This window comes from Rhamphochromis sp. 'chilingali' (genome assembly GCF_963969265.1).
Source record: "Rhamphochromis sp. 'chilingali' genome assembly, chromosome: 22".
NCBI classification, from domain to species: domain Eukaryota; kingdom Metazoa; phylum Chordata; class Actinopteri; order Cichliformes; family Cichlidae; genus Rhamphochromis; species Rhamphochromis sp. 'chilingali'.
In genome coordinates, this window is record NC_137950.1 from 16,326,171 (window position 1) to 16,351,451 (window position 25,281).

A 25,281-nucleotide genomic window follows, 5' to 3' on the forward strand; every position below is an offset into this window, starting at 1 on the left:
TAAACTGGCCTTCCAATTTTGAAATAAAGAAGAAAAAAAGGATTTACAGCTGGTGGTGTGCTGAGAAATCCTCAGCCAGCATCAGGAGCCATGAAGGAACAAAACAAAAGATGGAAGTAAAAAAGTGTGCTCTTTAGTGCAGAGGAAGGAAGCATATGCGAGCAACTTCCAAAAGTATTCCTTCCTTTGAGATTTGGCCATCTAATGTGAATCCCCAAATTTTACTGATGACTGTGACATCACCCATCCAGCCCTCAAGAAAATGTACCCAATTTATGCACGTCTCAGCTCAGTGTGCAAGTCTCTACTGCATTTTGGACTCATGTATGTTGTGCAATGGTTTCTATCGTACTTCCTCTCCACAGGTGTTAACATGAGGGGGGTAGGGTTAAAGTGATACATGCACACATAGAAACAGATGAGAGACACGTAATAATATTAAATCCTTAGCCCAGTTAAGTCCAACAAACATCTGTAAAGGAAGCCCTAGGCCTGGTTAGCCCACCAGGAGCTCTGCTGCAGAGTCACAGGTCAAACACCCGAGAGGACAAACTTCCACCTTCACTGCACTTCAAAAGCAGTCAAAAAGTCACTGGCACAAAAACAGTTAGTCCACAAAAATATTCTTACCCAAAGAAGTAATATAGTAATATCAGATCTTACCATTATTGTGTTCTTTTTATGTCCAGAGAAAGCAGCATGTCATCCTACCACTGTCGATAACAGAAAAATGACAGGAAGCACAAGAAGTCCTGTGATTTGTTTGGTATACAATATGTTGCATTGGGTGTGTATGACTACAACCAGGTCATGTGCCTTTCCACTGAAAGCAGACACAGGTCACTAGTCCTAATGCAATAACCCCATGTTTTATACGTATATCGATCCATGCAAGCAATCAAACCAATGTTTTTCAAATGGAAAAAAATTCACCGTGATGTGGCCCGGGAGGACGGTAGATGGAGGGTGTGTTACTTTTTTTTTTTAAGCAACCCTCACATAACAATTAACCACATAGTGAGTGTTCAATGTGTGTCTCATTAAAAAGCAATCTTTCAGCACTTAAGGTGGTTTAAGTGCCCTGCCTGCAACAACTGGCAAATTTGAACCACAACTCCAACTGCTCGCATCCCCGTCGCAGCTAATAGAGTCCGCTTCAGAGTTTCAATCTGACAGCAGGGTGTGTTTGTCTATCTTGGCAACGGGGTCTTCAATCACATGACTAAACTATCCCTTTGATCTGTGAGGGAAAAGAGGGAAATGGAGTTAAAGTGACAGAGGAAGGAAAAGCAGCTGTAGACAGAAGAAGAGTACGGAGGGCAGAGGACGATACAAAAAAGGGATTGTGAACGGAAACAAGAGGGTCCAACAGGAAAATGTGTGGGGAAAGAGGACGGGAGATGGGAAGAAAGCTGGAGAAAATGGGCTTTTGTGGGGAAGGGGGGGATGGATGTGATGGCTTTGTGGGGCATGTGTTTCCAGGGTGCCGAGAGGCCTCAGTCTGGTGATATGGGGGTGAGGAGCAGAGGGAGGAGGACAAAATCTGCTACTGCAAAAAAAACAACAGGGTCTGAGACTAATCCATCTCCCCCTCTCCCCCCCCTCTTTCTCACAGAGACACAAAGTCCCTTAAATCCCTTTTACCAGAAGTCCTGCTGACTGGAGCCAGTAGCCTGAAAAGCAGTTGACATAACAACCCTGTGGGTACTCGTGCTGTAGAAATGCACTGACCCGCTTCAGGCAGCACTACTTATGTCACCAGAAAGACAAAGAAAGCGTGCAGCTTCCCCTCCTGGAAATATTTAATTTGGCTACATGTCATTCAAACACAATCAAGCCTCAAAGTTACACTGGACAGCGCGAGTGTGTGTTTTTTTCTCTATTTACAGACTACATTTTTGTCCAAGCCTTCCAAGCTTTCCATTTTCCTCCATTCAGAGAAGCCATTAAGCATTGCATATGGGGAAAAACAAACAAGCAAACACACTCACACAAATGCACTGTGCACATGCAACGAGGGGAACACAAGAAAAAAGAAAAAAAAAAAAAAAGAAGAAGAAGATGATAGGCGAGGAGAAACACACACACTGCCTCTCCAACAAAATACTGCAATCATGGAAGCTGCAGCGGTGAGAAGGAAGGGTGGGGTTTATGCTACTTTATCTAGCCAGGAGATCATATACGTGCACACACACAAACACACACACATGCACAGCAGAAGCAAACACCCAGACAGATGTTGGGGTTTTTTTTTTGTTAAATGGGATACATCTAGCATAGTAGCTGCAATTAAAGCCACAACCCCCAGAGCAGGCACACAGAAAGAATTTTAGTGCTCCAGCAACACTTCCAGCACATCGGTTTTGCCAACTTACGATGGAAAATGTGAAAAGTAAATGACTAAAAGCCGTTTCAATTTTACAAAAACCTCTACTGGGTCAGTTAAGCGAGGGAGAACTGATGTTTGCATCCATTGTTCCTTCTCTTCTGCATGCACTTCCACGATTTATAGCAGTAGTTCCTGCTGTGAGGCCACTTTTGATCGAATGCAAATATTGTTGCACAACCAAAACTAAATTCAAAAACTGCCCAGAGGCAGGACATTTGACAAATAAATGGGTTTGCACATGTTAAAGTAGCAACTTCAGTAGCTAAAAATGACATGACCTCAACTACATGAGAATTAATCCACTCTCTTTTCAGACAGCTGTTCGATAGCTGTATTTGAAATAAGAGCATGTAACTATCTCTGCTGTTGTTCTTCCTCACAGCTGAGTTGAAGACCCTGACAAACCATAATGAGATTTTTCCGCTTGGCAACAACTTATCAGCATAGAGTTCTTCCACAGAATAGCAGCCTCTGAGATACCGAGAAGAAGAACAGAGAGAAAGAGGACGCAAAATGAGGACTGAGGGGGGGAATTAGTGGGGTGGAATGTCTCATCCTGCCAGTGGGGTTTCTCCCTCTCAGCTCTGTGGTGTCCACTGTGCAGGGCAGACACCATCTGGCCAGCTGGAATGCTACTGAGCAGGGGGTGAGTGGAGGGTTAAAGGGGGCGTAGTATCTTGCAGGGGGATGGGTCATGGCTGAGAGATAGAGTATTAACAGTAGTGGTATTAACCACTTAATGCCAGACAAACTAAAATGTGTCAAGTAAGGAGAAAAAGCAGAAATACGACATTAAACGCTCATGAAAAAAGTGAAGGGCCCCCCCCTCCGAATTTTCCAAAAATGCTGTTTTGCAGTTCATTCCAAAGTTTATGGCTAATTACATTTACATAACGTCTACTGCCCCACATATGACATGCATATATGATGAACAAGAGGCCTTATTTGGATTTGCTCTGTAAGCTTGAAAAACTTCCATGCAAACTTTGGCTCAGAACAGGAAGTATTGCTGCCTTTAAACACTCCCCCCAAATATGGTTTACCAATAACTGTGCATGTTTTATTCATGGGTATTTCATGGTAACATCTGCCACTCATATGGGTTTGAAGGCAATAAAAACGCTGGCTGAAAAGCACAGAAAAAAATAAAATAAAATAAAAAAAATAAAAAAAACACCACCGCAGATACACTAACTACCTCACTTATATTTTACTCTGAGGCTTTGTTGTCAGTTGACGGTGGTGTCAGATGAAATTCGGCTCTGACAGCTAAAAAAACAAAGCGAAAGGCAGTACGGAGAAATCCCCTGTGCTCCCTCAACGCATGGAAACTATTACGCGTTTGTGCAAATCAAACGAAACCCTGAAGTATAACCATATGTTTATGTGCCATGCAAATATTAAATTGGTTAAACAGACGTCGTTATTGAAGTTGGTCCCGGTGGTGGTGGTGCTGACCAAATACAGTTTGCATCTTAGCGCTGAAGCTGGAAGCGGTCCACTCTAACTGCTAGCAAGGTTTATAAATATGTCTTAGTAGAGATTAGCCCAAGGATAACCCTCTAGCATCTTCCCAGTAGAGTTCCTATTCCTCACACTGTCACATCCCGTCTGGTTTATATAAATATTTGTACTGCTGAACTTTTTGGCTGTGCAATTGACATCAAATCCTACTGAGAGCTGAGGAAGAAAAGATGGGTCAGCGCAAGAAAGAGGAGAGCAACAGGGCTGAGTGGAATTGTGCCTGACTTTCTCAAGTACACTATAGCTAAAGACTGAGAAATTCTCAGTATACTTAAATTCCACTGACCAGGTGAAACAATATCTACTCTAATAACTGTCTTATTTACACTGCACACGTTCCCAAAACAGCTGAGAGTTATAATCTCTCCGGCATGTCTTGGGTCTGTCCTGTGGCCTCCCCTTATAGGACTTGTCCAGAATATCTCATCCAGAAGGCATCCTAGTGCCCGGACCACTTCAAGTGGCTCATTTCAATGAATCCCAGAATGACTAAACTCCTCACCCTATATTTATGGGAGAACCCAGACCCACTACGGGGGAACCTTATTTTAGCCACTCGTATCCACAGTCTCATGCTACCCAAAGCACTTGGACATAGCATCTTATACTCAGTTCTCTCTTCATCACAGCAGACCAGTACAACATCCTCATTACTGCTCCAAGACACTTAAATTCCTCCACTTGGGGGAGCAACTTGTCCCTTGCCCAGAGTGGGTACCCTCCCTTTTACATATAAAACATTAGCACTCAAATTAGATGGCAGAGTCATCTTTTAAACTCTTAGTTTTAGCCTTTTGGATGCTGGAACATTGTTTTGTTTTCATTTTATTCCTGAACCCAAAGTTATTGGTTTCTGACATGGTTAGCCAGCTGTGTCCATGCACTATGTATGCACACTACAGCCAGAGATACCCATCTATTAGCACTAAGTACCACACAATTAAACGGTAGAATTCCCCTCACCATAACTGAGGGGACCTTTTGGACAGACTGTTACATAAAGTGTGATAAAAACTACCTATATCAGCGAGTACCTGTCAAGTTGATTTAATTTAAGTTAGAATAAAAACCAACGAGTTTGCACAACTGGTGTGAAAGGGCGAATTAGCTACAGAGACCGAAAAACGTTTATATAGTAGGCTGGAAACAAGTTATATTATGTTTAATACAGGAGTCTATGAGGACTGATTGGCTTGTGGGATTCAGCCTCAAGTGGCCGCCTGAGGAACTGCAGTTGTTCTGCACCATTCAGCCTAATTTTTTCAGCCCTGGAGGTTTGTGCCCATCTGTACATGTACACTTTATCCTGTCAAAGGGGATATTATTGTGAAGTGAGTAAAGCCTTCTTCAGTCATAAGATTGTGATTACAATGTGGCAACAAACTCAAGGAATGTCCATACCTGCCACCCATTGCTTCTGTCACGACCAGACATCTCGGAAATTCCACTAACGTATCAAAACCCTGTCATATGACAATCATCAGGATCCTGGGCTCTCAGTAGTTGTCACTTCACTCGACTCAAAGTTAACAAAAGTTTAATTCGGGACCTTTCCAATTCATAAAGGTCAGGGACATTGTCTTGAAATCACTGAATTTGATTGACCACTTTTCTGCTAGTGGTTTCCTGTGTGGGTTTTAAGGTCCCAACGTAGCACTGCACTGGTAGTCTGTTGGTGAGACACATGTCAGCAAGTTGTAGTTGTAGTGACAGTCACCTGGGGGCACTGTCATAAATATGTGGAATAACCGGTTGTCCCGTTAGCTAAGCCTCTACCACAGAAAAAAAAACAAACAAACTAGAAGTGATAGTATGAAAATAGAGATAACAATAAAATGAAGCCAGGGTTACAAAAACTGTCAAAAGAAGTAATTTAACTCTTCTTCCTATTTGTGCTTTGTTGATTTTTGATGTTTTCTTCCACACTTCCTCCTCTTTCCTGATGTCCTTGTTGTTGTTCAAAACAATGCTTCAGTCATTCAGTGTTTTACCACTGTCAGGCTACGTGAAGTTTTCTTTTTGTAGGACCTGCACACATACCGTATTATGCAAAAGCCTTGAGCCACCCCGTCATTCCCTTATATTTTGCTTGGGAAATAAGAAGTAGGTGCAATGATTTATGGAAACATATGCAAACATAAATGGAAATACAGTAGATAAAGCAAAACAGAGTGAATCTGAACTCTTAGACAAGTTTTCCTGTAATTTCTTTCAGTAGTCTTCAGGAACAGTTTGCCAGCATTGTAAGGACATTGAAAGTTCTGCTTTGGATGTCGGCTGCCTCCAAAATTACTATTTTATTCATTTTAAACTGTGTCAACTTTGACATTTTTCACAGATTAAATAAAATAAAAATTAAAAATAAAACATCGATCTTCTTTGAAGTGAAACTAAATACCAATAGATATAATTTAAAACTAAGGTGTTGTGTCTACTCATAGCAGACACAACACTGGTTCATATCTTGAGTTTTGCCTTTATGCTTGAATGATTCAGAGCAAACAAGAAAAACAGGAAAACATTTCTCTGAAAACATTTCTGTGAAAGGACTGGACCGAAAATAAGTGAAAAAGCAGTCAATGTCAAGAAGACCTTCAGAAAACCTGGAGAACTATTGCTCAAGATCACTTTAAAAGAATTACAAGACAGAAAGACTCCTCGGAGAACTGAAATACAAAGCAATGTGATTTTAGTCGGTTGTTTCTTTTTTTTTTTTTAAATTAATGTGGAAATCTTGGTGTGCTTGTTTTGGTATTTTGCCTTTAGAGTCTTGTTAAAACAGTCATTGCCCAACTGACAGCTCTAACTTTACAGATTTTATTTTTTTTAAAATAAACATCCCTTAATTACTTTTGAGCGAAGCAACACTATCGGAGGTGCAAACACCAAAAAACAAAAAAAAAATTTTGACAGTGTTCACAAAAATGCAGAACAAGCCTTAATGACAGGTCTTCAACCCATCTGTCGCTTGCAAACAAGAGGGAAATTTCTCTGATAGCAGAAAAAAAAGAGAACAAGGAAAGAAATGCGCAGCCACCAAGTAGCAGGGCAATGTCCCACGGTCTTTGATTCTGCAGGATGATTCCAGGGAACTGGCCCATGGTTAAGAGCCTCGTACACCTTGTTATTGTTTTCTTGTGATGGCAATGATCCAGGAATTGAGTTTTCTAGAAGAAAACAAAACAAGTCTGTGCAGCAAAAGCCCTCATCCACGGCACACTTCTCCACTAGTGTTGAGTAACAAGATCCCTGCAGGGACAATCCATTACCACCCCAAGACTGACAGGAGGTGTTTGGATGAATGATAACACCTCCCAATGCCACTGCAAAACACTTACTTTTGCTTGACAACAATGGAGTCTCTGTCTCTCTTTGTTTATGGTCTTTGCATGGCTCAAAGAAAAGGCAGGTAATGTGCGGCAGCACTATGCAGATGAGAGAGAGGAACTGTAAATAAAAGCAGGATGCATTGTTTGCTGGTCTCATAAACCCATATTTTATTCACAATAAAAAACAGAAGAAAAAAAAATCACATGTTTAATGTGAGACATTTTTGCTATTTTACAAAAAAGAAATTTGCTCATTTTGAATTTGATTGCATCAACATGTCTCAAAAAAGTTAGAATTGAGGCAGCAAATGGCTGGACAAGTAATTGGAGCTATAAAGAAAATAGCTAGAGGAACACTTTGCAGCTAATTAGGTTAAATAGCAACAGGCCAGTAAAATCCTATATCAGACATACCTGGTAAACCTGGCAAAACATAGGACTCAAAATCAAAAAGTACATTTTATCAATATAAACATTTGATGTGTTTCCTATGTTCTATGGTAAATAAGATATGGGTTCATGGGATTTGAAAAGCATTTTGCTTTTATTTAGATTCTGCTAAGCATTTCAACCTTTTCAGTGTTGGGTTTATTCCCACAGAGAAACAGGCCCCATTACAACAGCGATTAAGAGCAATGCTTTAACATGTGCCATCCTGTTCTGCGCCTGACACACAGCACATAGTACATCTTATCAAGGCATCAGGGTTTTTTTTCCCCTGAGTTGCTCAACACCAGCTGGCTCATGATGGTCCTGGGAAGCCTGTTGTGACACAAGCCACTGAAATGCCTTACAATGGGAAATTACAGTCAAGCCTTAAACACAGTACCCCTGGGATTCTAAAAAAAAAAAAAAAAAAAAAAAAAAAAAAACTTTAGTTCTATTCATAATTTCAGAAAAAAATAACAGCGACTCTTGAAATCATACATCAAACCCTTTTTGACAGATGAAAAACATGTGAACAGAATGTAATCAACTCTAGGGTCACCTTTCCATTAAAAACCAAAAAAAGGACAACATTTTGAATTTAAATATGCTTCGTGGCATGTGACAAGAACCAGACCCAATCATATGATCAAAAAAAGAAAAACATACTTCAAAGACAATCATACACACCTCCCCAGCAGTCTGCGAGTATTTGCACAGCCATGGTACTCTGACACAGATAAACACGACTCTGGCTCCAAACTATTATGTGCCAGCTGGAGTGACATTACTGTAACAGCAGTGGGCCCTGAAGCCTTTTCATTTTTATCGCTCTCTCTCTGTCTTTTTTTTATCACTTTGTTTTCACAGGTGGTTTTGCAGAACAGGCCTCAAATGTTCACTCACTGCGCCCAGGGTTAGTTCCCCTCTGTGGAGAGTGAGCTCAACAACTCTCTGCTGACTAATTTGCCGAAACCTAAGTAAAAGAGTGAGGGGACGCATAAAACCAGCTAACTTTAACATGCAATTTGACATGTCACACTTGAACTGCCTTAAGGGGGGGAACCTATAGATGGAAAGGAGCGTTTGGAGTCGTTTTGCTCAATGAATACAGTTAAAGGGAACAAGCCGGTAGTAGGCGTATTCAAGTGCAATATTAACCAGAAAGATTTAAACTGGTGTTATAAAAAGCAACATTTTACTCACACTGAGTAAAATACGAAGCTAAATATGAAAAAGGCGATGACAGCCGATTTACAATGAGTGTTTCGACCCAATGCATGCATCATATCCTTGTGCGCAACATTTTTTTTCCATATACAAAAATGCACGACTATCAGAGATGAGCATTTCCTCAAACAGCCATTAAATGCTTCAAATTGTTCACAGGAAGTACACAGTTTGTGCTAATGCCTTCAAACATCCAGCGTGACAGCACCGGAGTTAGTTACGCCATAACAACACGGTCATTACAAAAAAGGGGGGGAAAAATAACCCCCTAACTTGTAAACATACCTGCGACCCACCGTGGAGGTCTCCTTACGCGCCAGCAAACAACCACATACACGTCGAGATATTAGAGACCCTCTGTGATACAGCTGTTCAAACACTCGCTCTGTTTTGGAAAGTTTGGTGGCAGCACTAACGTTAACCTGAGCACGTAGTTCAAGCCGTCAGATAGCGTTTCACCGGCAAGAGCGAGTCCTGCACGACAGACGGCATGAAAGCAAAGTGAGCAATGAGTCAGCACTTGCCTTCTTCAGAAGACAGATAGGCTCTCCATACCACCCTTCACCGAAACTGAGGGGTCAGCACGGCGGAGTCCTGCCTGGTCAGTATGCAGAGAGAGAAAAAGCTGTGATAGCGGCTACTGGAAGCAGGTCGAGTGGCTTCAAACTTAAAATGCTATCTCTTCTCTGATTGGTTGGAACCAAACGGCGGTGCGTTCGCGTCTTTCCAGTAAACGCCCCTTTTCCTAGCTGTAATGTATAAATTATGACTGTGTGTGTGTCTGTGTGTGTACAGTAAGAAAATAAAAGTAATTATATACCAAGAAGTTAAATTTAGTAAATGCCAAAAGCTTTACATGACTACATTATGTGTATTCCTTATTGGGGCATTTCTTGTTTGTGCTGCTTGATACACCGCATTGTACCGCACTGATTAAAATAAAAACAATAATTGAGCCAGTGGCAAAGTCTATGATCTGTTAGTGAGGGACTGAAAGCTTTAACACTATTTATCGATCCATAAACTAAAAAATGGGGTGGGGTGGGGGGTATACAAACCCAACACTTTAAAAACACACTCTCCCCTCTTTCTCTTTGCGTGTCACTGTCGCTGCTTCTTATATGTTACAGATTTTGTTACACATGCAACCACATAATGCAAAGCAGGTGAGTTCTATATCTGGCACTCTGGTTGCTCATTAAGCGAAGGCCCGCTTTGATATCTTGCAGCGCACCCTGGTGTTCATTGAAAGGCACTGTAGGTACAGCATTGTGAAATAGTCATGAACCAACCCTTCATTTCTTTATATTTTGCAAGGAAAATGAGAAATAGGTGCAAAAACATGTGCAAATACACATCGTAATACAGCATCTAAGGCAAGAACTTAGTTTGAAAACTCTTAAGAGCTTGAAAATCAGAATTTGGAATGAACACCTTTATTCTAACCACACACTGAACTATCATAGGCAACTTTTCATTTGGATTGAGCACGTAAGACCTTTTGCCCCTGATTTTCAGTGCAGTTATCGTGTAATGTGCCATATCTTAGCTTTTTCTTCCTGTTTCTCTTTCTTAAGATTGGCTTCTTGACAGCCACCCTTCCACTGAGACCATTTCTAATGAGATTTCAGTGAATAGTTGACTGAACAGCTGCAGAGCCAGATGCATCTCTCAGGTCCTGTGTCAGGTCTTTCCTGGATTTTTCCCCTCTTTCTTAAGGAAATGTAGGTTTATAAGGCCTGCAGTTTCTTCCTTTGTCCTCCATTTGTCTGGTTTATGCCAAGTTTACAGCTAACAGCGCTTTGACCTTGTTGGTGCAAAAATTGGCATTTTTCATAGATTCAACTAAAGAACTGGGAACAAATTATGTGTTTTGCAACAGGCTCCTAGTAGCAAAGTGCCTGAAGACACAAATTAAAATAAGGTATTTGCTAAGTTGTTTTGTGCAGACACAACTGTGGTTTGTCCCTTGAGTTAGGTATGTCTTTATGCTTAAATGATTCATAGGTTGGAGTTACGAGGCTTAACAAACAAACAGAAAGCAAGAACAAAAAATCCATTTTCTTCATTCAAGGCCACCTGAGCAGTAGTTCTCAAGTAAAGGCAGAAAATATTTTAAAAAATGAGGGAATGCTTAAAACCTATGTACAATGAACAGCTTTTACACTGTACTGCATTCAGGAGAGAAAGTAAAACAAAAATTTAATATGTGTAATTTGTCTTTTTTTCATCAAACATAACAAACAGGTTACAAACAGGTTATTCTGAAGCAATACGGTCAGCTCTTGATTTCCAGAATGTCTAAGATGTAGAAAAAAACTAAACTTCCTGCTGTGTGATAGATACAGATTTATAGATTGTGAGAGCATTGTTCACTTTACAGCATTTACCTTTGGCTTCTTTGCTGACTGTTAGCCCTACAGAGAAACCCCCCCAGAAATGCTCATTAATGTTTCACTTTCACACTTCTGGAACAAATCATGCCTAGTTGAGATTTAACTTGAATGGCTTCATTCCTGTCATGGTGTACTTGGAAACTAAAAGGGAATAGCAAGAGCAGATAAGAAGACAGACTGGTTTGTGTACGTGCGTGTGTGTGTACTGTGTTTACATATCTTTGTGGGGACCAAAAATTGGAAATTTACTGTACTTGTCGGGACCAACATCCCTTATGGGGCCAAAGTCCACGTCCCCATGAGTTTGAAAGTATTTTTGAGACTCAAAATGTGGTTTTAGTGTCAGTGTTACAAATAGGTTATGGTTAGGGTAAGGATTAGGGTCAGGCATTCATTTTTTATGGTTAGGGTGTTAGGGTAAGTGGCTAGGGATATCATTATGTTAATTAGATGTCCCCAGAAAGATATGAAAACACAACTGTGTGTGTGTGTGAGTGTGACTCTAATGCCTTTGTCTTCCAATCATGTTTTTGTGCTGGTTGCACTCTAACAAGAGTCATGCCATCACAGGTTATATGAGTTTCCTCTATTAGTCAGAGGCTAATAGACTAATACAGCGACATGCCCTTCTGCGAGTGTGCGCGCGCACACACACACACACACACACACACACACACACACACACACACACACACACACACACACAGGTGTTAGGATGTGCAGGGTCTATCTACTGAACAGCACAAATTCTCCTTTACGTCAAAAACAATTTGTCCCTGTTACTAAAAAACTGGACCCAATGAATAACTGCCATAAAAATCAGAAATGCATCTGGAAATTTAATTCTGCCTTTATTCCTCTTCTTGATTTTTTGAAAACATGTGTTTTGCAGTTTTCCTCCCCGAAACCCCAAATTCCCCTTTGCTGATACTGATGCAGTTTGACGTCCAGTCTCCTGAAAGTCCTTTCACTCGCTTCACCGCTCTGCCACTCTGCCCTCGTCCAGTAGCAGGTCAGTTTGGGAACACAAGGCCAACCTGTGAAGCACACGTCCATTATATGAATTACTGATGAGCAACAGTTATCAAGGACAGGAGACACCTACACTGAACCTTACAGGGTGGACTCGCAAACATTTTTAAGCAGTTTCTGACATTGCCATTTTATTAATTTACTTTTTATACCTGACAAGACAAAACGGGTGAAAAAACGGTAACGCTGTCAACTCATAATGTAGCAACTTGTCAAACACAAAGTATTCACATCCAGAATCATTTATTGTCTATTTTAATCTAAATGGGATTATACTTTATAAAGTAAACATCATGTTATAATAAACCTGTCTTGAAAGTTGATTTGAGGCCATGAACTAATTCAAAAAGTATACAACAAGGTGTTAAATCAAGTGAGACGTAGCATCATTTTCTCGTTGTCCTCACTATAATCTTAGTCGTCTAAAAAATGTGCATTTAAGGCATTTGCAAGCACTGGAATCCATTGGGTCCTGTTAAAAACGATGTATACCCAATGATTAAATAGCATGTGGAACAACTTTGAGCAGCAATAACCTGCAGTAGTGGTTTTCTCCACATCACCGTGGAGGACTTCTGTCCCACTTTTCTTTACAGTTGATGCACTGAACCCACAATCTGACCCAAAGCAAAACTCATCAGTGCTTTGACCCAAGATTAGACAATAAAGTGGTGGACCATTGCATGTAAATGTAAAAAATGACAGTAATGGCTCTTAACTGATTGCAACATTAATGCACTGAATACCTTGTCTGGGCTCATATTAGGACACATCCAGTTGTACAAGTAGTAATGAACACTCTGGTCAATGACACTGAACTTGAGCTTCTCCAGGAAACTCTTGTTGTCCATCACATCGATGGCAGAGAAGACGTCACAACCTTTCTGTTAGCGAGGGGATGAAAAACAATAACGTGACCATTATATGCACAAAATCAATTATACACAGCTTCATAGCTTACAGCATATGAAGTGGAGTGACACATAATGGCACATAATTCAGTTTTTAGATGATAAATGGTTATATAATGTGGTCATAGGTGTGAATGGGAGTGTGAATTGTTAGCCCTGCAACACACTAGCAACCTATCTAGGCATTACTCCACCTTTTGCCCTACGACAGCTGGGATAGGCTCCAGCCACCACCCAACCAGAGACCAGAGACTAGGGTAACGAATATGAGGATGTACTTTGGCCTCTGTAAAGGATCCCTGGCTCCCATGCTTTATATGAACTAAGGTTTTACAGTGACACACTCACAGACTTTGCCAGGACCAGGGTGTCCTCCATCAGGTCGACCAGCTTCGTTCTAGTAGAGACAACATAAAGGAGGCGAGCTCCTCTGAGGCTTGTGTGGACCGGGTGATTCAGCACTCTCGAGGAGAAGCTATAGAAACTCACTATATCTGTCAGGGCACCATTATCACCCTGTGTGGGAGGAGAGGAGGCAAATACATTTTTAATGACTACAGCATAATATCATTTTAAATTCCCCCCAAAAAAGAACCCCAGCGAAAAAACTTTTTTTTCTTCTTCGATATAATTTAAAGTAGAGATACAGTGAGGTCAGACCTCGACCACATAGGTGTCGATCACATTCTCCCTCGGCAGCAACAGATGCTCTACATCTTGCAGGGATAAGATGGGGCTGAGGTGAAACTTGCAGAAGTTTGTCTGGAGTAGTGAATGTATCCCCGGGATATCTTCTCTGGTCATAGGGCGCAGACCTTGCACTTTTGTCACCTTGGAAATAATTTGAGCAAAGTGAATGAAAACAGGAGAAATGCTTTCGAGAAGTGCTGCAGTAGCAACATGCAGCAGTAAACTTCTGTCTCTAGATGGCGGCACAGACTAACCTCAGGTAAGCGGTTGAACTTCAGAGCTCTCTGCAGGTTCATGCTCTGTCTCAGTGCTGGGTGGTTGACCTCCATCAGCTTACGAGGATTAAGTGGGCGATGCCAAAGTCTAAAAGGATTTATTTGACAGAGACGTTCCTTCATAAATAAAACACGAAATGTAACCTAAGTGAAGCATACACAAACACCTAAATGTATAATTAGTTATTGTAGATAAAGGCGGAAGAGTCTGGCATCCATGGCAACGTGACAAAAACGTGCAGATTTTATTCCCTTTTGCACCGTGCCTTTAAATTGTGACTCAACTACGTGTGGCAGCTACTACCTGCAGGAGCTTATTGGTGTGGGCAGTACTATGCCAGTGGTGTAGACAGCCTGGCAGAGCCCCTGCTGGTTGACCCGTCTGGCGAGCTCTCGGATCAGCACTGGAGTCATTCGCTTGAGGCGGAGCTTCTTATGAACACACAGGAATTTGACCTGTACCACCCGCCTCTCCCTGCAGAAACATTTTGAGTCCCAGCTTTGAGATGTTCACGAGGAAATTGCCACGGTTACGTGCTCTGAATGCGGACATCACTCATCAGACTTCACACAAACACACATCTTTGCATATATTTATGAGCTACTCACATCTCATAAATGCGAACATCTGCAGGAACAGCAGCGATGAAGCCGACTAACTTCTTATTGGCGTCTACTCTCACACCGCAGTGCCAGTGAGCCACCCAGTTAGGAGGCTGTAGAGCCCTTAAGGGAAAACAAATAATGCTGTTTGCAGCACAACACTCATTTCATATAGACATAGTTCACAACACCCTGAAAAAAAAAGAAAGAACTCAGCATGATGTGAATTCAGAGGCTGAATGAATGCAGCAGTTTTTTCAACCTCAGGGCCAAACACTTGTGCCAATTCCTGGAAAGATAGCGCTAATTATTCATTTCAAAGTAAATGTTATTATATTTAGTAGCCCCGAAGGTACTGCTTTATGGAGATCACTGCCAAAAAAAAACCCAAACAAAAAAACCAAAACAGCAGTGACGACATTAAAGCAGAGGCTTGTTAAAGATATGATGTGTTAGGTCAGGTTGGGGAAAAAATGTCCTTTAAAGACATTTAGTGTTTTAATTCGGTGTAATGCAGAGGCTGAAAGCAAAGCACTGTGATTACACAGAGCAGAGTCCAGCTGTGAATCTGTAAAAATCTATGAAGTATGCCTGAGCCGTATGTGTGTGTATGTCTGTGTGTTTCTCTATTAGATAAGAGGTTTTAAAAGGTATTAATGCTAAAAAGTAGACATCAAAAGGCACTACATCTTTTCGGAGCTTACCACTGCAGATATTCCAGAGAGAAGTCAAATCTGGTCGTGTTATCATCTTCTTCCATGTAGTTCTCATTTAGCAGACTGCATAGTTCTCTCAACTGAAATGATGGAAAACCGCTGAATTGGATTCATTTTATTTTAAATAGCATTTGATTTTTCTGAGCCATACACTAAGAAGTTGGTCCTTTACTTCTGAAATGCTAGCAAAAGACTGCCATATGTTTTCTGTTATTGCATACAACAACCTACAATAAATAACTTACCACTGGAGGGCTGCTCGGGTCCAGAGTGTCCCAGGAGAAGCCCTGAGGTAGTGAGTAGGGCTCCTTCCGGATACTTGCCTCACCCTCTACTATTGGGCCATGAGTTGTAATGCTGTCACCTGAGGGCAGAGAAATAGACATGACTGCATCGAATGACATTCAGATAACACTATTCTCAGTACAAGTGAATGAAGGAGTGATGTACAAATGCACTTTTTATACTATCTACTATAAACTTACAATATATTCTCAAAAGGTCAACACAAAGTCAGTGTTTCAGGACTTCTTATCATATGTAAAAGCAAAAGGAAGGTCAGCTGAGCATAAAATTTTATATATATATATATATATATATATATATATATATATATTATGGAATGCCCTTTAGGAAAATATTATATATATATATTCCAACCAAAGTCTGAATATATAGAATGAAACTTGAATATATAGAATGATCTTTTGAATATATAGAATGAAACTTGAATATATAGAATGATCTTTTGAATATATAGAATGAAACTTGAATATATAGAATGATCTTTTGAATATATAGAATGAAACTTGAATATATAGAATGATCTTTTGAATATATAGAATGAAACTTGAATATATAGAATGATCTTTTGAATATATAGAATGAAACTTGAATATATAGAATGAAACTTGAATATATAGAATGATCTTCTGAATATATAGAATGAAACTTGAATATATGGAATGATCTTTTGAATATATAGAATGAAACTTGAATATATAGAATGAAACTTGAATATATAGAATGTATGAACCTCATTTTTAGAGATGATGTGTTTCTGAATTCTCTGCCTTTACAAAATGGCATCAGCTGAACAATTTCAGTACTTTTTAGAGCTTGACAACTGTTTTGCGACAGCTGTTCAAATTGCAAATTTCCATAGTCCACTAGTTGTATCCTGTGGTTGTACAGTGTTCGAACATTTACTGACAACATTTGAGATATGGCCATCCAACTAAACCCCAAGTCTCGCATATCAGTCAGCTCAGTAGCTGGTATGTTGTACCTAAAAGAGTTAGAAACAAAAGAAGAAATATGTTAACTTCTTTCTTATTTCTTGCATTCATTATCTTGTTTGCCATCTCTTGACTCTTTCAAGTGCCATACACATTACGAATGAATTTGTTTCCATTTTTATCACTTACCTTGACCTTCCTCTTTGAGATGTAGAATGATATAATGAGCCCATAACATGTGCTTCAGCTTCTGCTCGAAGTGTTAGCTCAGTTGACATCTCCATCAGTGATTGATAAATTCCCTCAAGAAGTGTGCATAATCTTCTCCCAGAAACATTTTGTTGAACATTATTCATGAGCACTAGAAATGTTGCAATAATGAAAACATGTTCTTCAAGGTGATGTAGTATAAATTCAAATTATTTCTACCATTTGCAATTTGAACAGCTGTCGCAAAACAGTTGTCAAGCTCTAAAAAGTACTGAAATAGTTCAGCTGATGCCATTTTGTAAAGGCAGAGAATTCAGAAACACATCATCTCTAAAAATGAGGTTCATTCAAGTTTCATTCTATATTTTCAAAAGATCATTCTATATATTCAAGCTTCATTCTATATATTCAAAAGATCATTCTATATATTCAAAAGATCATTCTATATATTCAAAAGATCATTCTATATATTCAAGTTTCATTCTATATATTCAAGCTTCATTCTATATTTTCAAAAGATCATTCTATATATTCAAGTTTCATTCTATATATTCAAGCTTCATTCTATATTTTCAAAAGATCATTCTATATATTCAAGTTTCATTCTATATTTTCAAAAGATCATTCTATATATTCAAGCTTCATTCTATATATTCAAAAGATCATTCTATATATTCAAGTTTCATTCTATATATTCAAAAGATCATTCTATATATTCAAGTTTCATTCTATATATTCAAAAGATCATTCTATATATTCAAGCTTCATTCTATATATTCAAGTTTCATTCTATATACTCAAGTTTCATTCTATATATTCAAAAGATCATTCTATATATTCAAGTTTCATTCTATATATTCAAAAGATCATTCTATATATTCAAGCTTCATTCTATATATTCAAGTTTCATTCTATATACTCAAGTTTCATTCTATATATTCAAAAGATCATTCTATATATTCAGACTTTGGTTGGAATATATATATAATATTTTCCTAAAGGGCATTCCATAATATACAGATGCCAGAAACAGTGGAAGAAAAGAAAAAACACTGTTTTCCAGAAGAGGTCCTGTATCTTGCCGACTAACAATCCACATGTGTAGCTGTGATACGTTTTGCTGTAAAATGTAAGAATGCACCAATACAGTCCAAAACTACTTCTTTCTCTGTATACAGACTTTAGTAAGCAGCCAGTCCAGGCTGTATGTAAAAGATAGACTTAGCCCCCCCCCATATTGGTTAGCAAAACCCCATCATGTAACCTTGCTTATGGCTCCCTCCATCTTTGTTTCAAATCCAGACCTCATGAGTGAAGGGTGGAACTTACTGAAAACCCCAAGGACACTGCACACTAATGCTGTAGTGAGTGTGAGTGAACCGAAAGGAATTAAACCAGTATTACAATCAGATGTCACAACCACTGCACAGTTTACTGTGCTGGGCTAGAAACCATTAGCAAGGCTTCCTTCTGTATAGCCAGTTTCATTTACTTATAGCTCTGTTTTTGACTCAGCTATGGGCCATAATTTGAAAAATCAACATTTCAGTCTATTCAGTAAGGATTGAAACTACAAGTGTGACTGTGAACTCAACAGAAGACAGTCACTATACTTTCATGTACATGGAATTATTGTTTTCCTATTGACTCCTTTGTAACTGGAGTTATTTTTGCAACCACGGGAGTTTCCTGTTGGTGAACAAGACTCTGACTCCACTAAGTCCTTAATTGTATATAGCCAGTTATCTTACAGATTAGCATAGAAACTGGACACAGAAACAAGTAACCTAATCATATTGGGATAGCTAAAGCTCCATAATTACCTTGACTATTAAACCGCCTTTCTTATAATGCCTTGTTTGTCTAGTCTGCTAAAATCAAAGTTTATAAAGATTTTGCTATCTTTGGACACTTGGACAAGCTTGTTTAAATTTTCTATTTGTGCTAAGCTAAGCTAACCCACAGCCGCCAGAATTATAGCAGACAGACGAAAGAAAAAGTTTAGTGTTTTTATTAGTGCTTTCTTAGGTAGACTTTTTCTAAAAGACGGGTTACCCAGTTTAGGGACAGGTTGCGTGTCCCAAAAGCAGTAGGTGTGTTTTTTGGCCTGCTGCAGGGTCTTTGGCAGACCTGGCTCCAAGGAGAAGAGGTGAAGGGCTCTCTGGATCTCCTGCTGCTTGTTCTCTGGCAAAGCATCCAGCTAGTACAGAACAGGACATTGAAAGGACAGGTCATTGTGCAAATATCCCACCTAAGAAAGTAAAAGTTTGACCGTCAAAAAGAAAGAAAAATCAGCTACAGCTAGAATACAAATGCACTGAAAACGAAATGTTTCCAGCAGCCAAATATTCATAGTCCACAAACAAAACATATTGAATATCACAGTCAACCATGCACAAAAAAACAAACCATGGCGAGTGGGTCTCTTGGCCCCTGTGGTCTCCAGGCATCGTCCCCCTTTTTCTTCTTTTTGCTCTTCTTAAAGCTACTATTCTTGTCATCTGGCAGCTTCTCATCACTGAAAGACATTTTTAATGCCCTAAAGTTCCCGTATATTCCTCTATACTCAATACTGAAACTTTAGATGTTCAGTTAATGGAAAACAGAATTTATTGCTGTACTTACTACTTTGACTCAGCCATTGTAAGCAAGTGTGACTCCCTTAAGCTGAGGGTGACTGGTGGTGTTTTGTGGTTTTTTCATCTCTTATCTCTGCAAGCAGTGAGGGGAGGAGGGCGGACGCCTCAGTTACCCAACCCAGCTCCCACCCAGTGGATAGATAACCGAGAACAATACGGACAATTACGTATGACTTCTCACGGTCTTCATATGTCAGACTGCTGCTAAATAGAGTCCTCTGGTAGATTAAAGCTTACAGCAGCTTGATCCAGGTAGAGGTTTTAATTGGTTGGGGCTGTCTAATTGCAGAGTTCCCATACAGGCGCCCTTTTAAAATTCAGCACTTTTCCAGAACTTTATATCTCCTGTGGACTTGACAATCTTTGTGCTTTTTCAGCACAATGTAAGAAAACACGGCTAATTTGACCATATAATCTCACTGAGGATTTTTCTGCACACAAGCAAATGATAGCGATTGAATTCAAATATTACCAAAATATTAAAGTAACATCAGTTTACAGTTTAAAGTACTAGGGAGTAATAAGAGCTCAGTGTGGCTGAAATACATTCACTTGCCAATTAATTAGGTACACCTGTTGGACTGCTTGTAACTCAAATGTCTATCAGCCAATCAAATGGATGCAACTTAGTGCATCTAGGCCTGCAAGCATGATCTCAATGACCTGTTGAAGTCTAAACTGAGCACCAGCATGGGGAAGAAAGGTCGTTGAAGTGAATAACTAGTGAGCGGCAGTTCTTTTGTTGATGCCGGAGGTCCAGACCAGACTCCTTTGCGCTGAAGGCAGCAGTTACTCAAATAACCACTTGTTACAACCAAGGTCTGCAGAAGATTGTCTTTGAATGCACAGCATATCCAACCTTGATGCAGATGAGCTGCAGCAGCAAAAGAGCAGATGTCTTGTTTATCAGAATAAAAAATGTCCTTAAATGAAAGGAAGTGTTGTGGTAAGGAATGTTATTGTTGTTGTTACTGAGTTTTCACCTTATAAGAAAAAGTGCCTTGAGGCATCTGTTGTTGTGATTTGGCGCTCTGTAAATAAAACTGAATTGAATGAAACTGAATAAAACCCAAATCCCGGCATAGGAACAGTTTCTGGGATGAATAAGCAAACTTTTATATAATCATCCATGCAGCCTATTGATCCGGGCTGACAGAACAATTTCCAATAATAATAATATCACAATATCTACAGATTTATTTTAATTAATAAGTAATTTTTTTAAGGCTATCGTCAGATTCATCTAGAACTCTGTGTTTTTCCGTAGCCAACACAAGACTTCACAGGTATATTTATAATATTATCCTACTATGTGTATTATTGACACATCATTGATATTTAATTTAGAAATACCACAATGTTCATCAACACACACATCAAGAGATCTGTGCTCTGCATATAAGATCAGCAGAGAACAAAATATTAAGGTACCGATTGTTCTAATCCAGGAAAGACGGAGAGCTATTCCTTTTTTCTTTGAAGAGAAGGGAAGTCTTAATTGTTTTGTAAGAGAGCAGAAAAAGGGGTTTGTAACTTCAAAAAAGATTAATCTAATATGTCATTCTTACACTTGAGTTTTTTAAATAAATAAAAGATCAAATAGTTACATAAAATTATGGCTTTTGTTCATGTCATAGTGCATGAACAATGCAGTCCATCAGCAGCTGCAGACTTCTCAAAGAGCTGTTATACTCTTTATTATGCAGCTCTGTATGTGAAAACACAGAGTGGCTGGAATAACATTTTGCTATGCCTGGAAAGTATTAATAATTTGGGGACAACTTGCTTTTTTATTGAATAAAATACAAAGCTCAGAACTTCTCCCCCGCTACAGTAATTTTGGCAAAATCCCTTAAGGGGAATAACAGTTTGTTGACTGTAAAATGTGTTATGACACAAATATTTGTGCTCTCTGGTCTTAAGTTTAGGCGTTTTCTTTTTGTTTCATAAGCGCTGATCTCCAGTTAGATTGAAACTAATCAGCTGCTTTTGGCCATGCTTTCTCCCTGCTGCCACTTTTGCTAATAATAATGATAATTCTGACATCTCTTGCATTGTGCATGACAAATATTCTCTTCCGTTATACCCCAGGGGAGGTTTATTGCGGTCCCTGAGGAGTCTGTTGCATACTTTCTTGGATTCGTCTCCGGAGTACTGAGCTCAATTCATCTGCATACCGATTTGTGCTATAAATGGTCCACTCCGCTTTGATCCGAGTGTTTTTTAACCAAAATATACATGTAAAATAGATGCAGCCTGCATCTTTTATTTATTTTATTTTTTTAAATGTGCACCCTGGAGCTATTTTTGTCTATACTTCTTGGTTCTGCTGTGTTATTATCCTGCCACTCAAAGCTAAATGCCAACAGAAGGATGCTCGTAACACCTGTCATCTTTCAGGGTGAGGCAGTGGAGTTACCTCAGACAAAACTTCTGATGTGACAACAAAGAGACAGCGGGCAAGAGTGGGCACTGGAGCGTGCTCATCTTGAGTTTCAGGTGCTTTAACATAATGTAACAATTACAAATTACTCAAGGCCACTGCACTGCAGCTGCAAAACATGGTAGAGACAGCCGGTGGTAACTGGTGGCACAGCTAGCTCAGCTGCGCAACCTGAAGGCGCCAGTGGAACGGGAGGAAGACGAGCTGATGACATTTCCAACTGCTAGCCACACAATGAATTTCTAGTGAGCTGAAACAGCTTTTTAATAAATTTTATATTCATGTTCATCTTCATACTAGCATACTTTTTTCTAGTTCAATCCCATTTCTCTTATAAAGCTGAAGTTTCCCCCAGAAGACATTAAAATTTAATCTTCTAACGGAGTCGTAGTCCTATCTGAAGGAGTCTGAAGGGGTACACCCACACGTGGAAAACAATTTATCAGTTATGACAAGAATAGGTAAAGCTCGATGAACTAATAAATTGAATGTGTCTGTGATGATTTCTGTCATAAACTGACATCAGATGCATTTGCCGGTACATTTGCCAGTACAGTTTCTTGCTCAAGATGATAGTGTTCAAAATCAGCATGTGCCTGGTGACCATCGAGTGCTATTATGAAGCCAGCATGAAAAGGATAAGATTTGCAGTTAGATAAAACTGGAATGTTCAGCCCCACACCATCATATTCATGACAGGGAATATTAGGAAACAACTGATGAGGAGGCCAAGCTCCTGTGAGGCAGACCTGTTACAGTCTGTGGTGTTTCTTTATCTGTTTCATTTTCTGTGTTTTTACTGCGTCTGGTAAGACAACAGCAAAATAAATCTCTTCATTGTCACTGATTGCGATTGATCTAATTAAATTTTGCCCATGTTTGTTTGGGGTTTTTATGTTTGGTATGATGAAAGTACAGAGTAACATTTTTTGTTTTGGCAGTTTGGCTGAAAAGTAAGACAGGCCAAGTTTCCCAGTTTAGGCTACATACACCCCATTTATCCTGCGGTCCTTGCAGTAAGGTGGTCAGTGCCAGCTGTAGCTGTAACTCTTGACCTAAATGGTGGACACCCAAGCTAAATGGAGTCATAAATCTGCGGAAGGAGTCATATCAAGCTTAGCTAACTTGCAGAAAACGGCCTTGGAGCAATTCTGACAAACTGACATGTGACTCTGGAAGGGGAACCAATGCTCTGCTCACACGTGTACTGCAGGGAGGTGCTGTTGAATCCCGAGAATGAAGGTTTAAGTACTTTGAGAATCCACTGGTGTGAGAGAGATACTCCCATACAGCTTATGACAAAATTTAATCCGAAGTGATTGATGGCCCTAATCACGACCTTTTGACCTCCCCCCTCCCCCCCGGAAGTGTGTAATGAGCGTGACGAATTGCATCCGGAGAAGGGGGGGGTGAACCCCGGAAGCGCGCCATCTGTTGCTAAGCGTGTCGAATTGCATCCTGAGAAGGGAGGGGGAAACCTCCGGAAGCGCGCCATCTGTTGCTAAGCGTGTCGAATTGCATCCTGAGAAGGGAGGGGGGAAACCTCCGGAAGAGCGCCATCTGTTGTTGGGAAAAAAAAGTTTTTAGAGGGAGGGAGTGCAGCGGGGGAGGAGAATAAAAAAGCAGAGAGGTGGAGTCCGTCACAATTTCTAAGGCACAGACGCAAGATGGATTTCCTTCTGCAGCCCAGCAGCGTTCCTGTGTCCGATGAGATCTGCTCTCCCAAAGAAGAAGGCTTTGAATATGACATATTCAAATACAGCATATTTACTATGGAAGGCCTCGATCCGGACCTTATGACCCTACCGGAAATACTCCGGAAGTGTCTAGTCATTTTCAGACCTGATGCGTCATGTTCCCTAAGCACAGCGGTGATGCAGCAGATGATTCTGTGATGTATAGAGAGACAGAGCGGCAGTTAGTTTTCCGCAAACTCATAGTTTGAATTCTGTTTCGATATTATGACAATTTTCTCTGTTTTTTACAATAGCGGGTGTAATTTTACTTTCTTAAGCTGCACCGGCGTTTGTAATGGGAATAAAGACTGACTTCCTGTAGAGATTTCAATAGTATTTTATTTTCCTATAATACAGACGCTGTAAAAAACCTTTAAGATACACCATAGCTTGTGATGAAAAGAAGAACTTTCTATCCGCTTGTAACCTACAGGCTGCCTATGTGTAAAAAATGAATAAATATCCCTTAGTGAATACTACTTTTCCTTTTGAGAGACTGAAAAACAAACCATAATTGCAGCGACAGGCGATCTTGTTTCACACACACACACACACACACACACACACACACACACACACACACACACACACACACACACACACACACACACACACACACACACACCCCGCGGGTCAAGGAGGAGTGAGACGGCGGAAGAGTTTTTTTCTTCATTACTTTTACAATGGGTTTTCTCAATAGATAGAAAATGATGACGCTGAGGAGTCAACAGTCGATATTATCGTTGCTTGTAACCCGGTAAATAATTTCGTACATCTCCCCATAAAACAAGTCTTAGTGGAAAAAAGCTCATATTCGAATAAGTTTATTCCCCTCTGTGGGAAAGAGTTTTTTTCTCAGAGTCAACCATGAGGCGAGTTTTGTCAACAGCAAGATCAACTGTTGCCCATAAAGTAAAACAAATATCCGCCTCTAAGTCGTATTTTACCGTTGCAGAATGTGGAAAACAGACAGCCCTCACAGGAGGCACCATAGTTAAAATATTTAAATTTCAACTAAATTTGTACTGTAAAATGTTTCATTGTGTTCATGAAATAAACCAGACTTTCACTGTCTGCATCTTTTACTGTTTTTCTGCTTTTGTTCACTCCAAGTTTGACAAAACCTACAGATATCCAGAGTTAACTCACTAACAATGCGGAGCAGTCTCAGTGTATTTAGCTGCTTTTTCCCTGAACACAACCAATCGAGAGAAACGCCTGTAGGCCTCACTTTGGTCATTTTGAACGCTGAAGGAGATTTGTTCAATAGACACCTTATACTAGTGTTTCCTGCACTTAATCCATCACTACTATGTTCTATTTAAATCCAGATTCCTTTTATAGTTTGCAGTGAAATTTGTTAAACCGTTGCTTAATGGGACAGAAGTACAAGTCGCTCTTTACTAACACATTTGTAGATGAGTTTAATGCTGAACAACACAGCTAGCAGTCTCACACACTCTTTAGGTTATTCAAGTTTTGTGTGTGTAATGG

At 39.8% G+C, this 25,281-nt stretch overlaps 2 protein-coding genes across 4 annotated transcripts in view; both read right to left on the bottom strand.

The window, feature by feature from the left end:
* svild (supervillin d) overlaps positions 1 to 9,577 on the bottom strand; it is a 48,274-nt gene extending 38,697 nt beyond the window's left edge. Inside the window, exon 1 of one of the 3 annotated variants that reach the window (XM_080872234.1) lies at positions 9,423 to 9,577. The gene's annotated coding sequence lies outside the window, so the exon portion shown is untranslated. Of the gene's footprint in view, positions 1 to 663; positions 686 to 9,183 lie in introns of those variants that run through there. The other 2 variants (XM_080872233.1, XM_080872235.1) reach the window with 2 other exon arrangements.
* A 1,578-nt stretch (positions 9,578 to 11,155) lies between these two features.
* On the bottom strand, positions 11,156 to 19,678 carry LOC308391024 (glycylpeptide N-tetradecanoyltransferase 2-like). Its single transcript, XM_080873443.1, has 12 exons — positions 19,595 to 19,678; positions 19,379 to 19,487; positions 19,025 to 19,169; positions 15,767 to 15,885; positions 15,510 to 15,601; positions 14,812 to 14,928; positions 14,507 to 14,677; positions 14,182 to 14,290; positions 13,898 to 14,068; positions 13,586 to 13,753; positions 13,073 to 13,210; positions 11,156 to 12,331 (listed from the first exon to the last, which is right to left on the bottom strand). The coding sequence occupies exons 1-12, from the start codon at positions 19,609 to 19,611 to the stop codon at positions 12,308 to 12,310; spliced, it is 1,380 nt and encodes a 459-aa protein (XP_080729569.1). The 5' UTR covers positions 19,612 to 19,678; the 3' UTR covers positions 11,156 to 12,307.
* Between the last annotated feature and the right edge of the window lie 5,603 nt (positions 19,679 to 25,281).

Bases quoted from the DNA above. Each gene is read 5' to 3' on its own strand.
- LOC308391024 (XM_080873443.1), bottom strand. The intron at 15,602-15,766 runs GTAAGTTATTTA...CCATCATTTCAG, and splicing joins ACCCGAGCAGCCCTCCAGTG to TTGAGAGAACTATGCAGTCT. The intron at 14,929-15,509 runs GTAAGCTCCGAA...TTTTCCCTTAAG, and splicing joins TCTCTGGAATATCTGCAGTG to GGCTCTACAGCCTCCTAACT.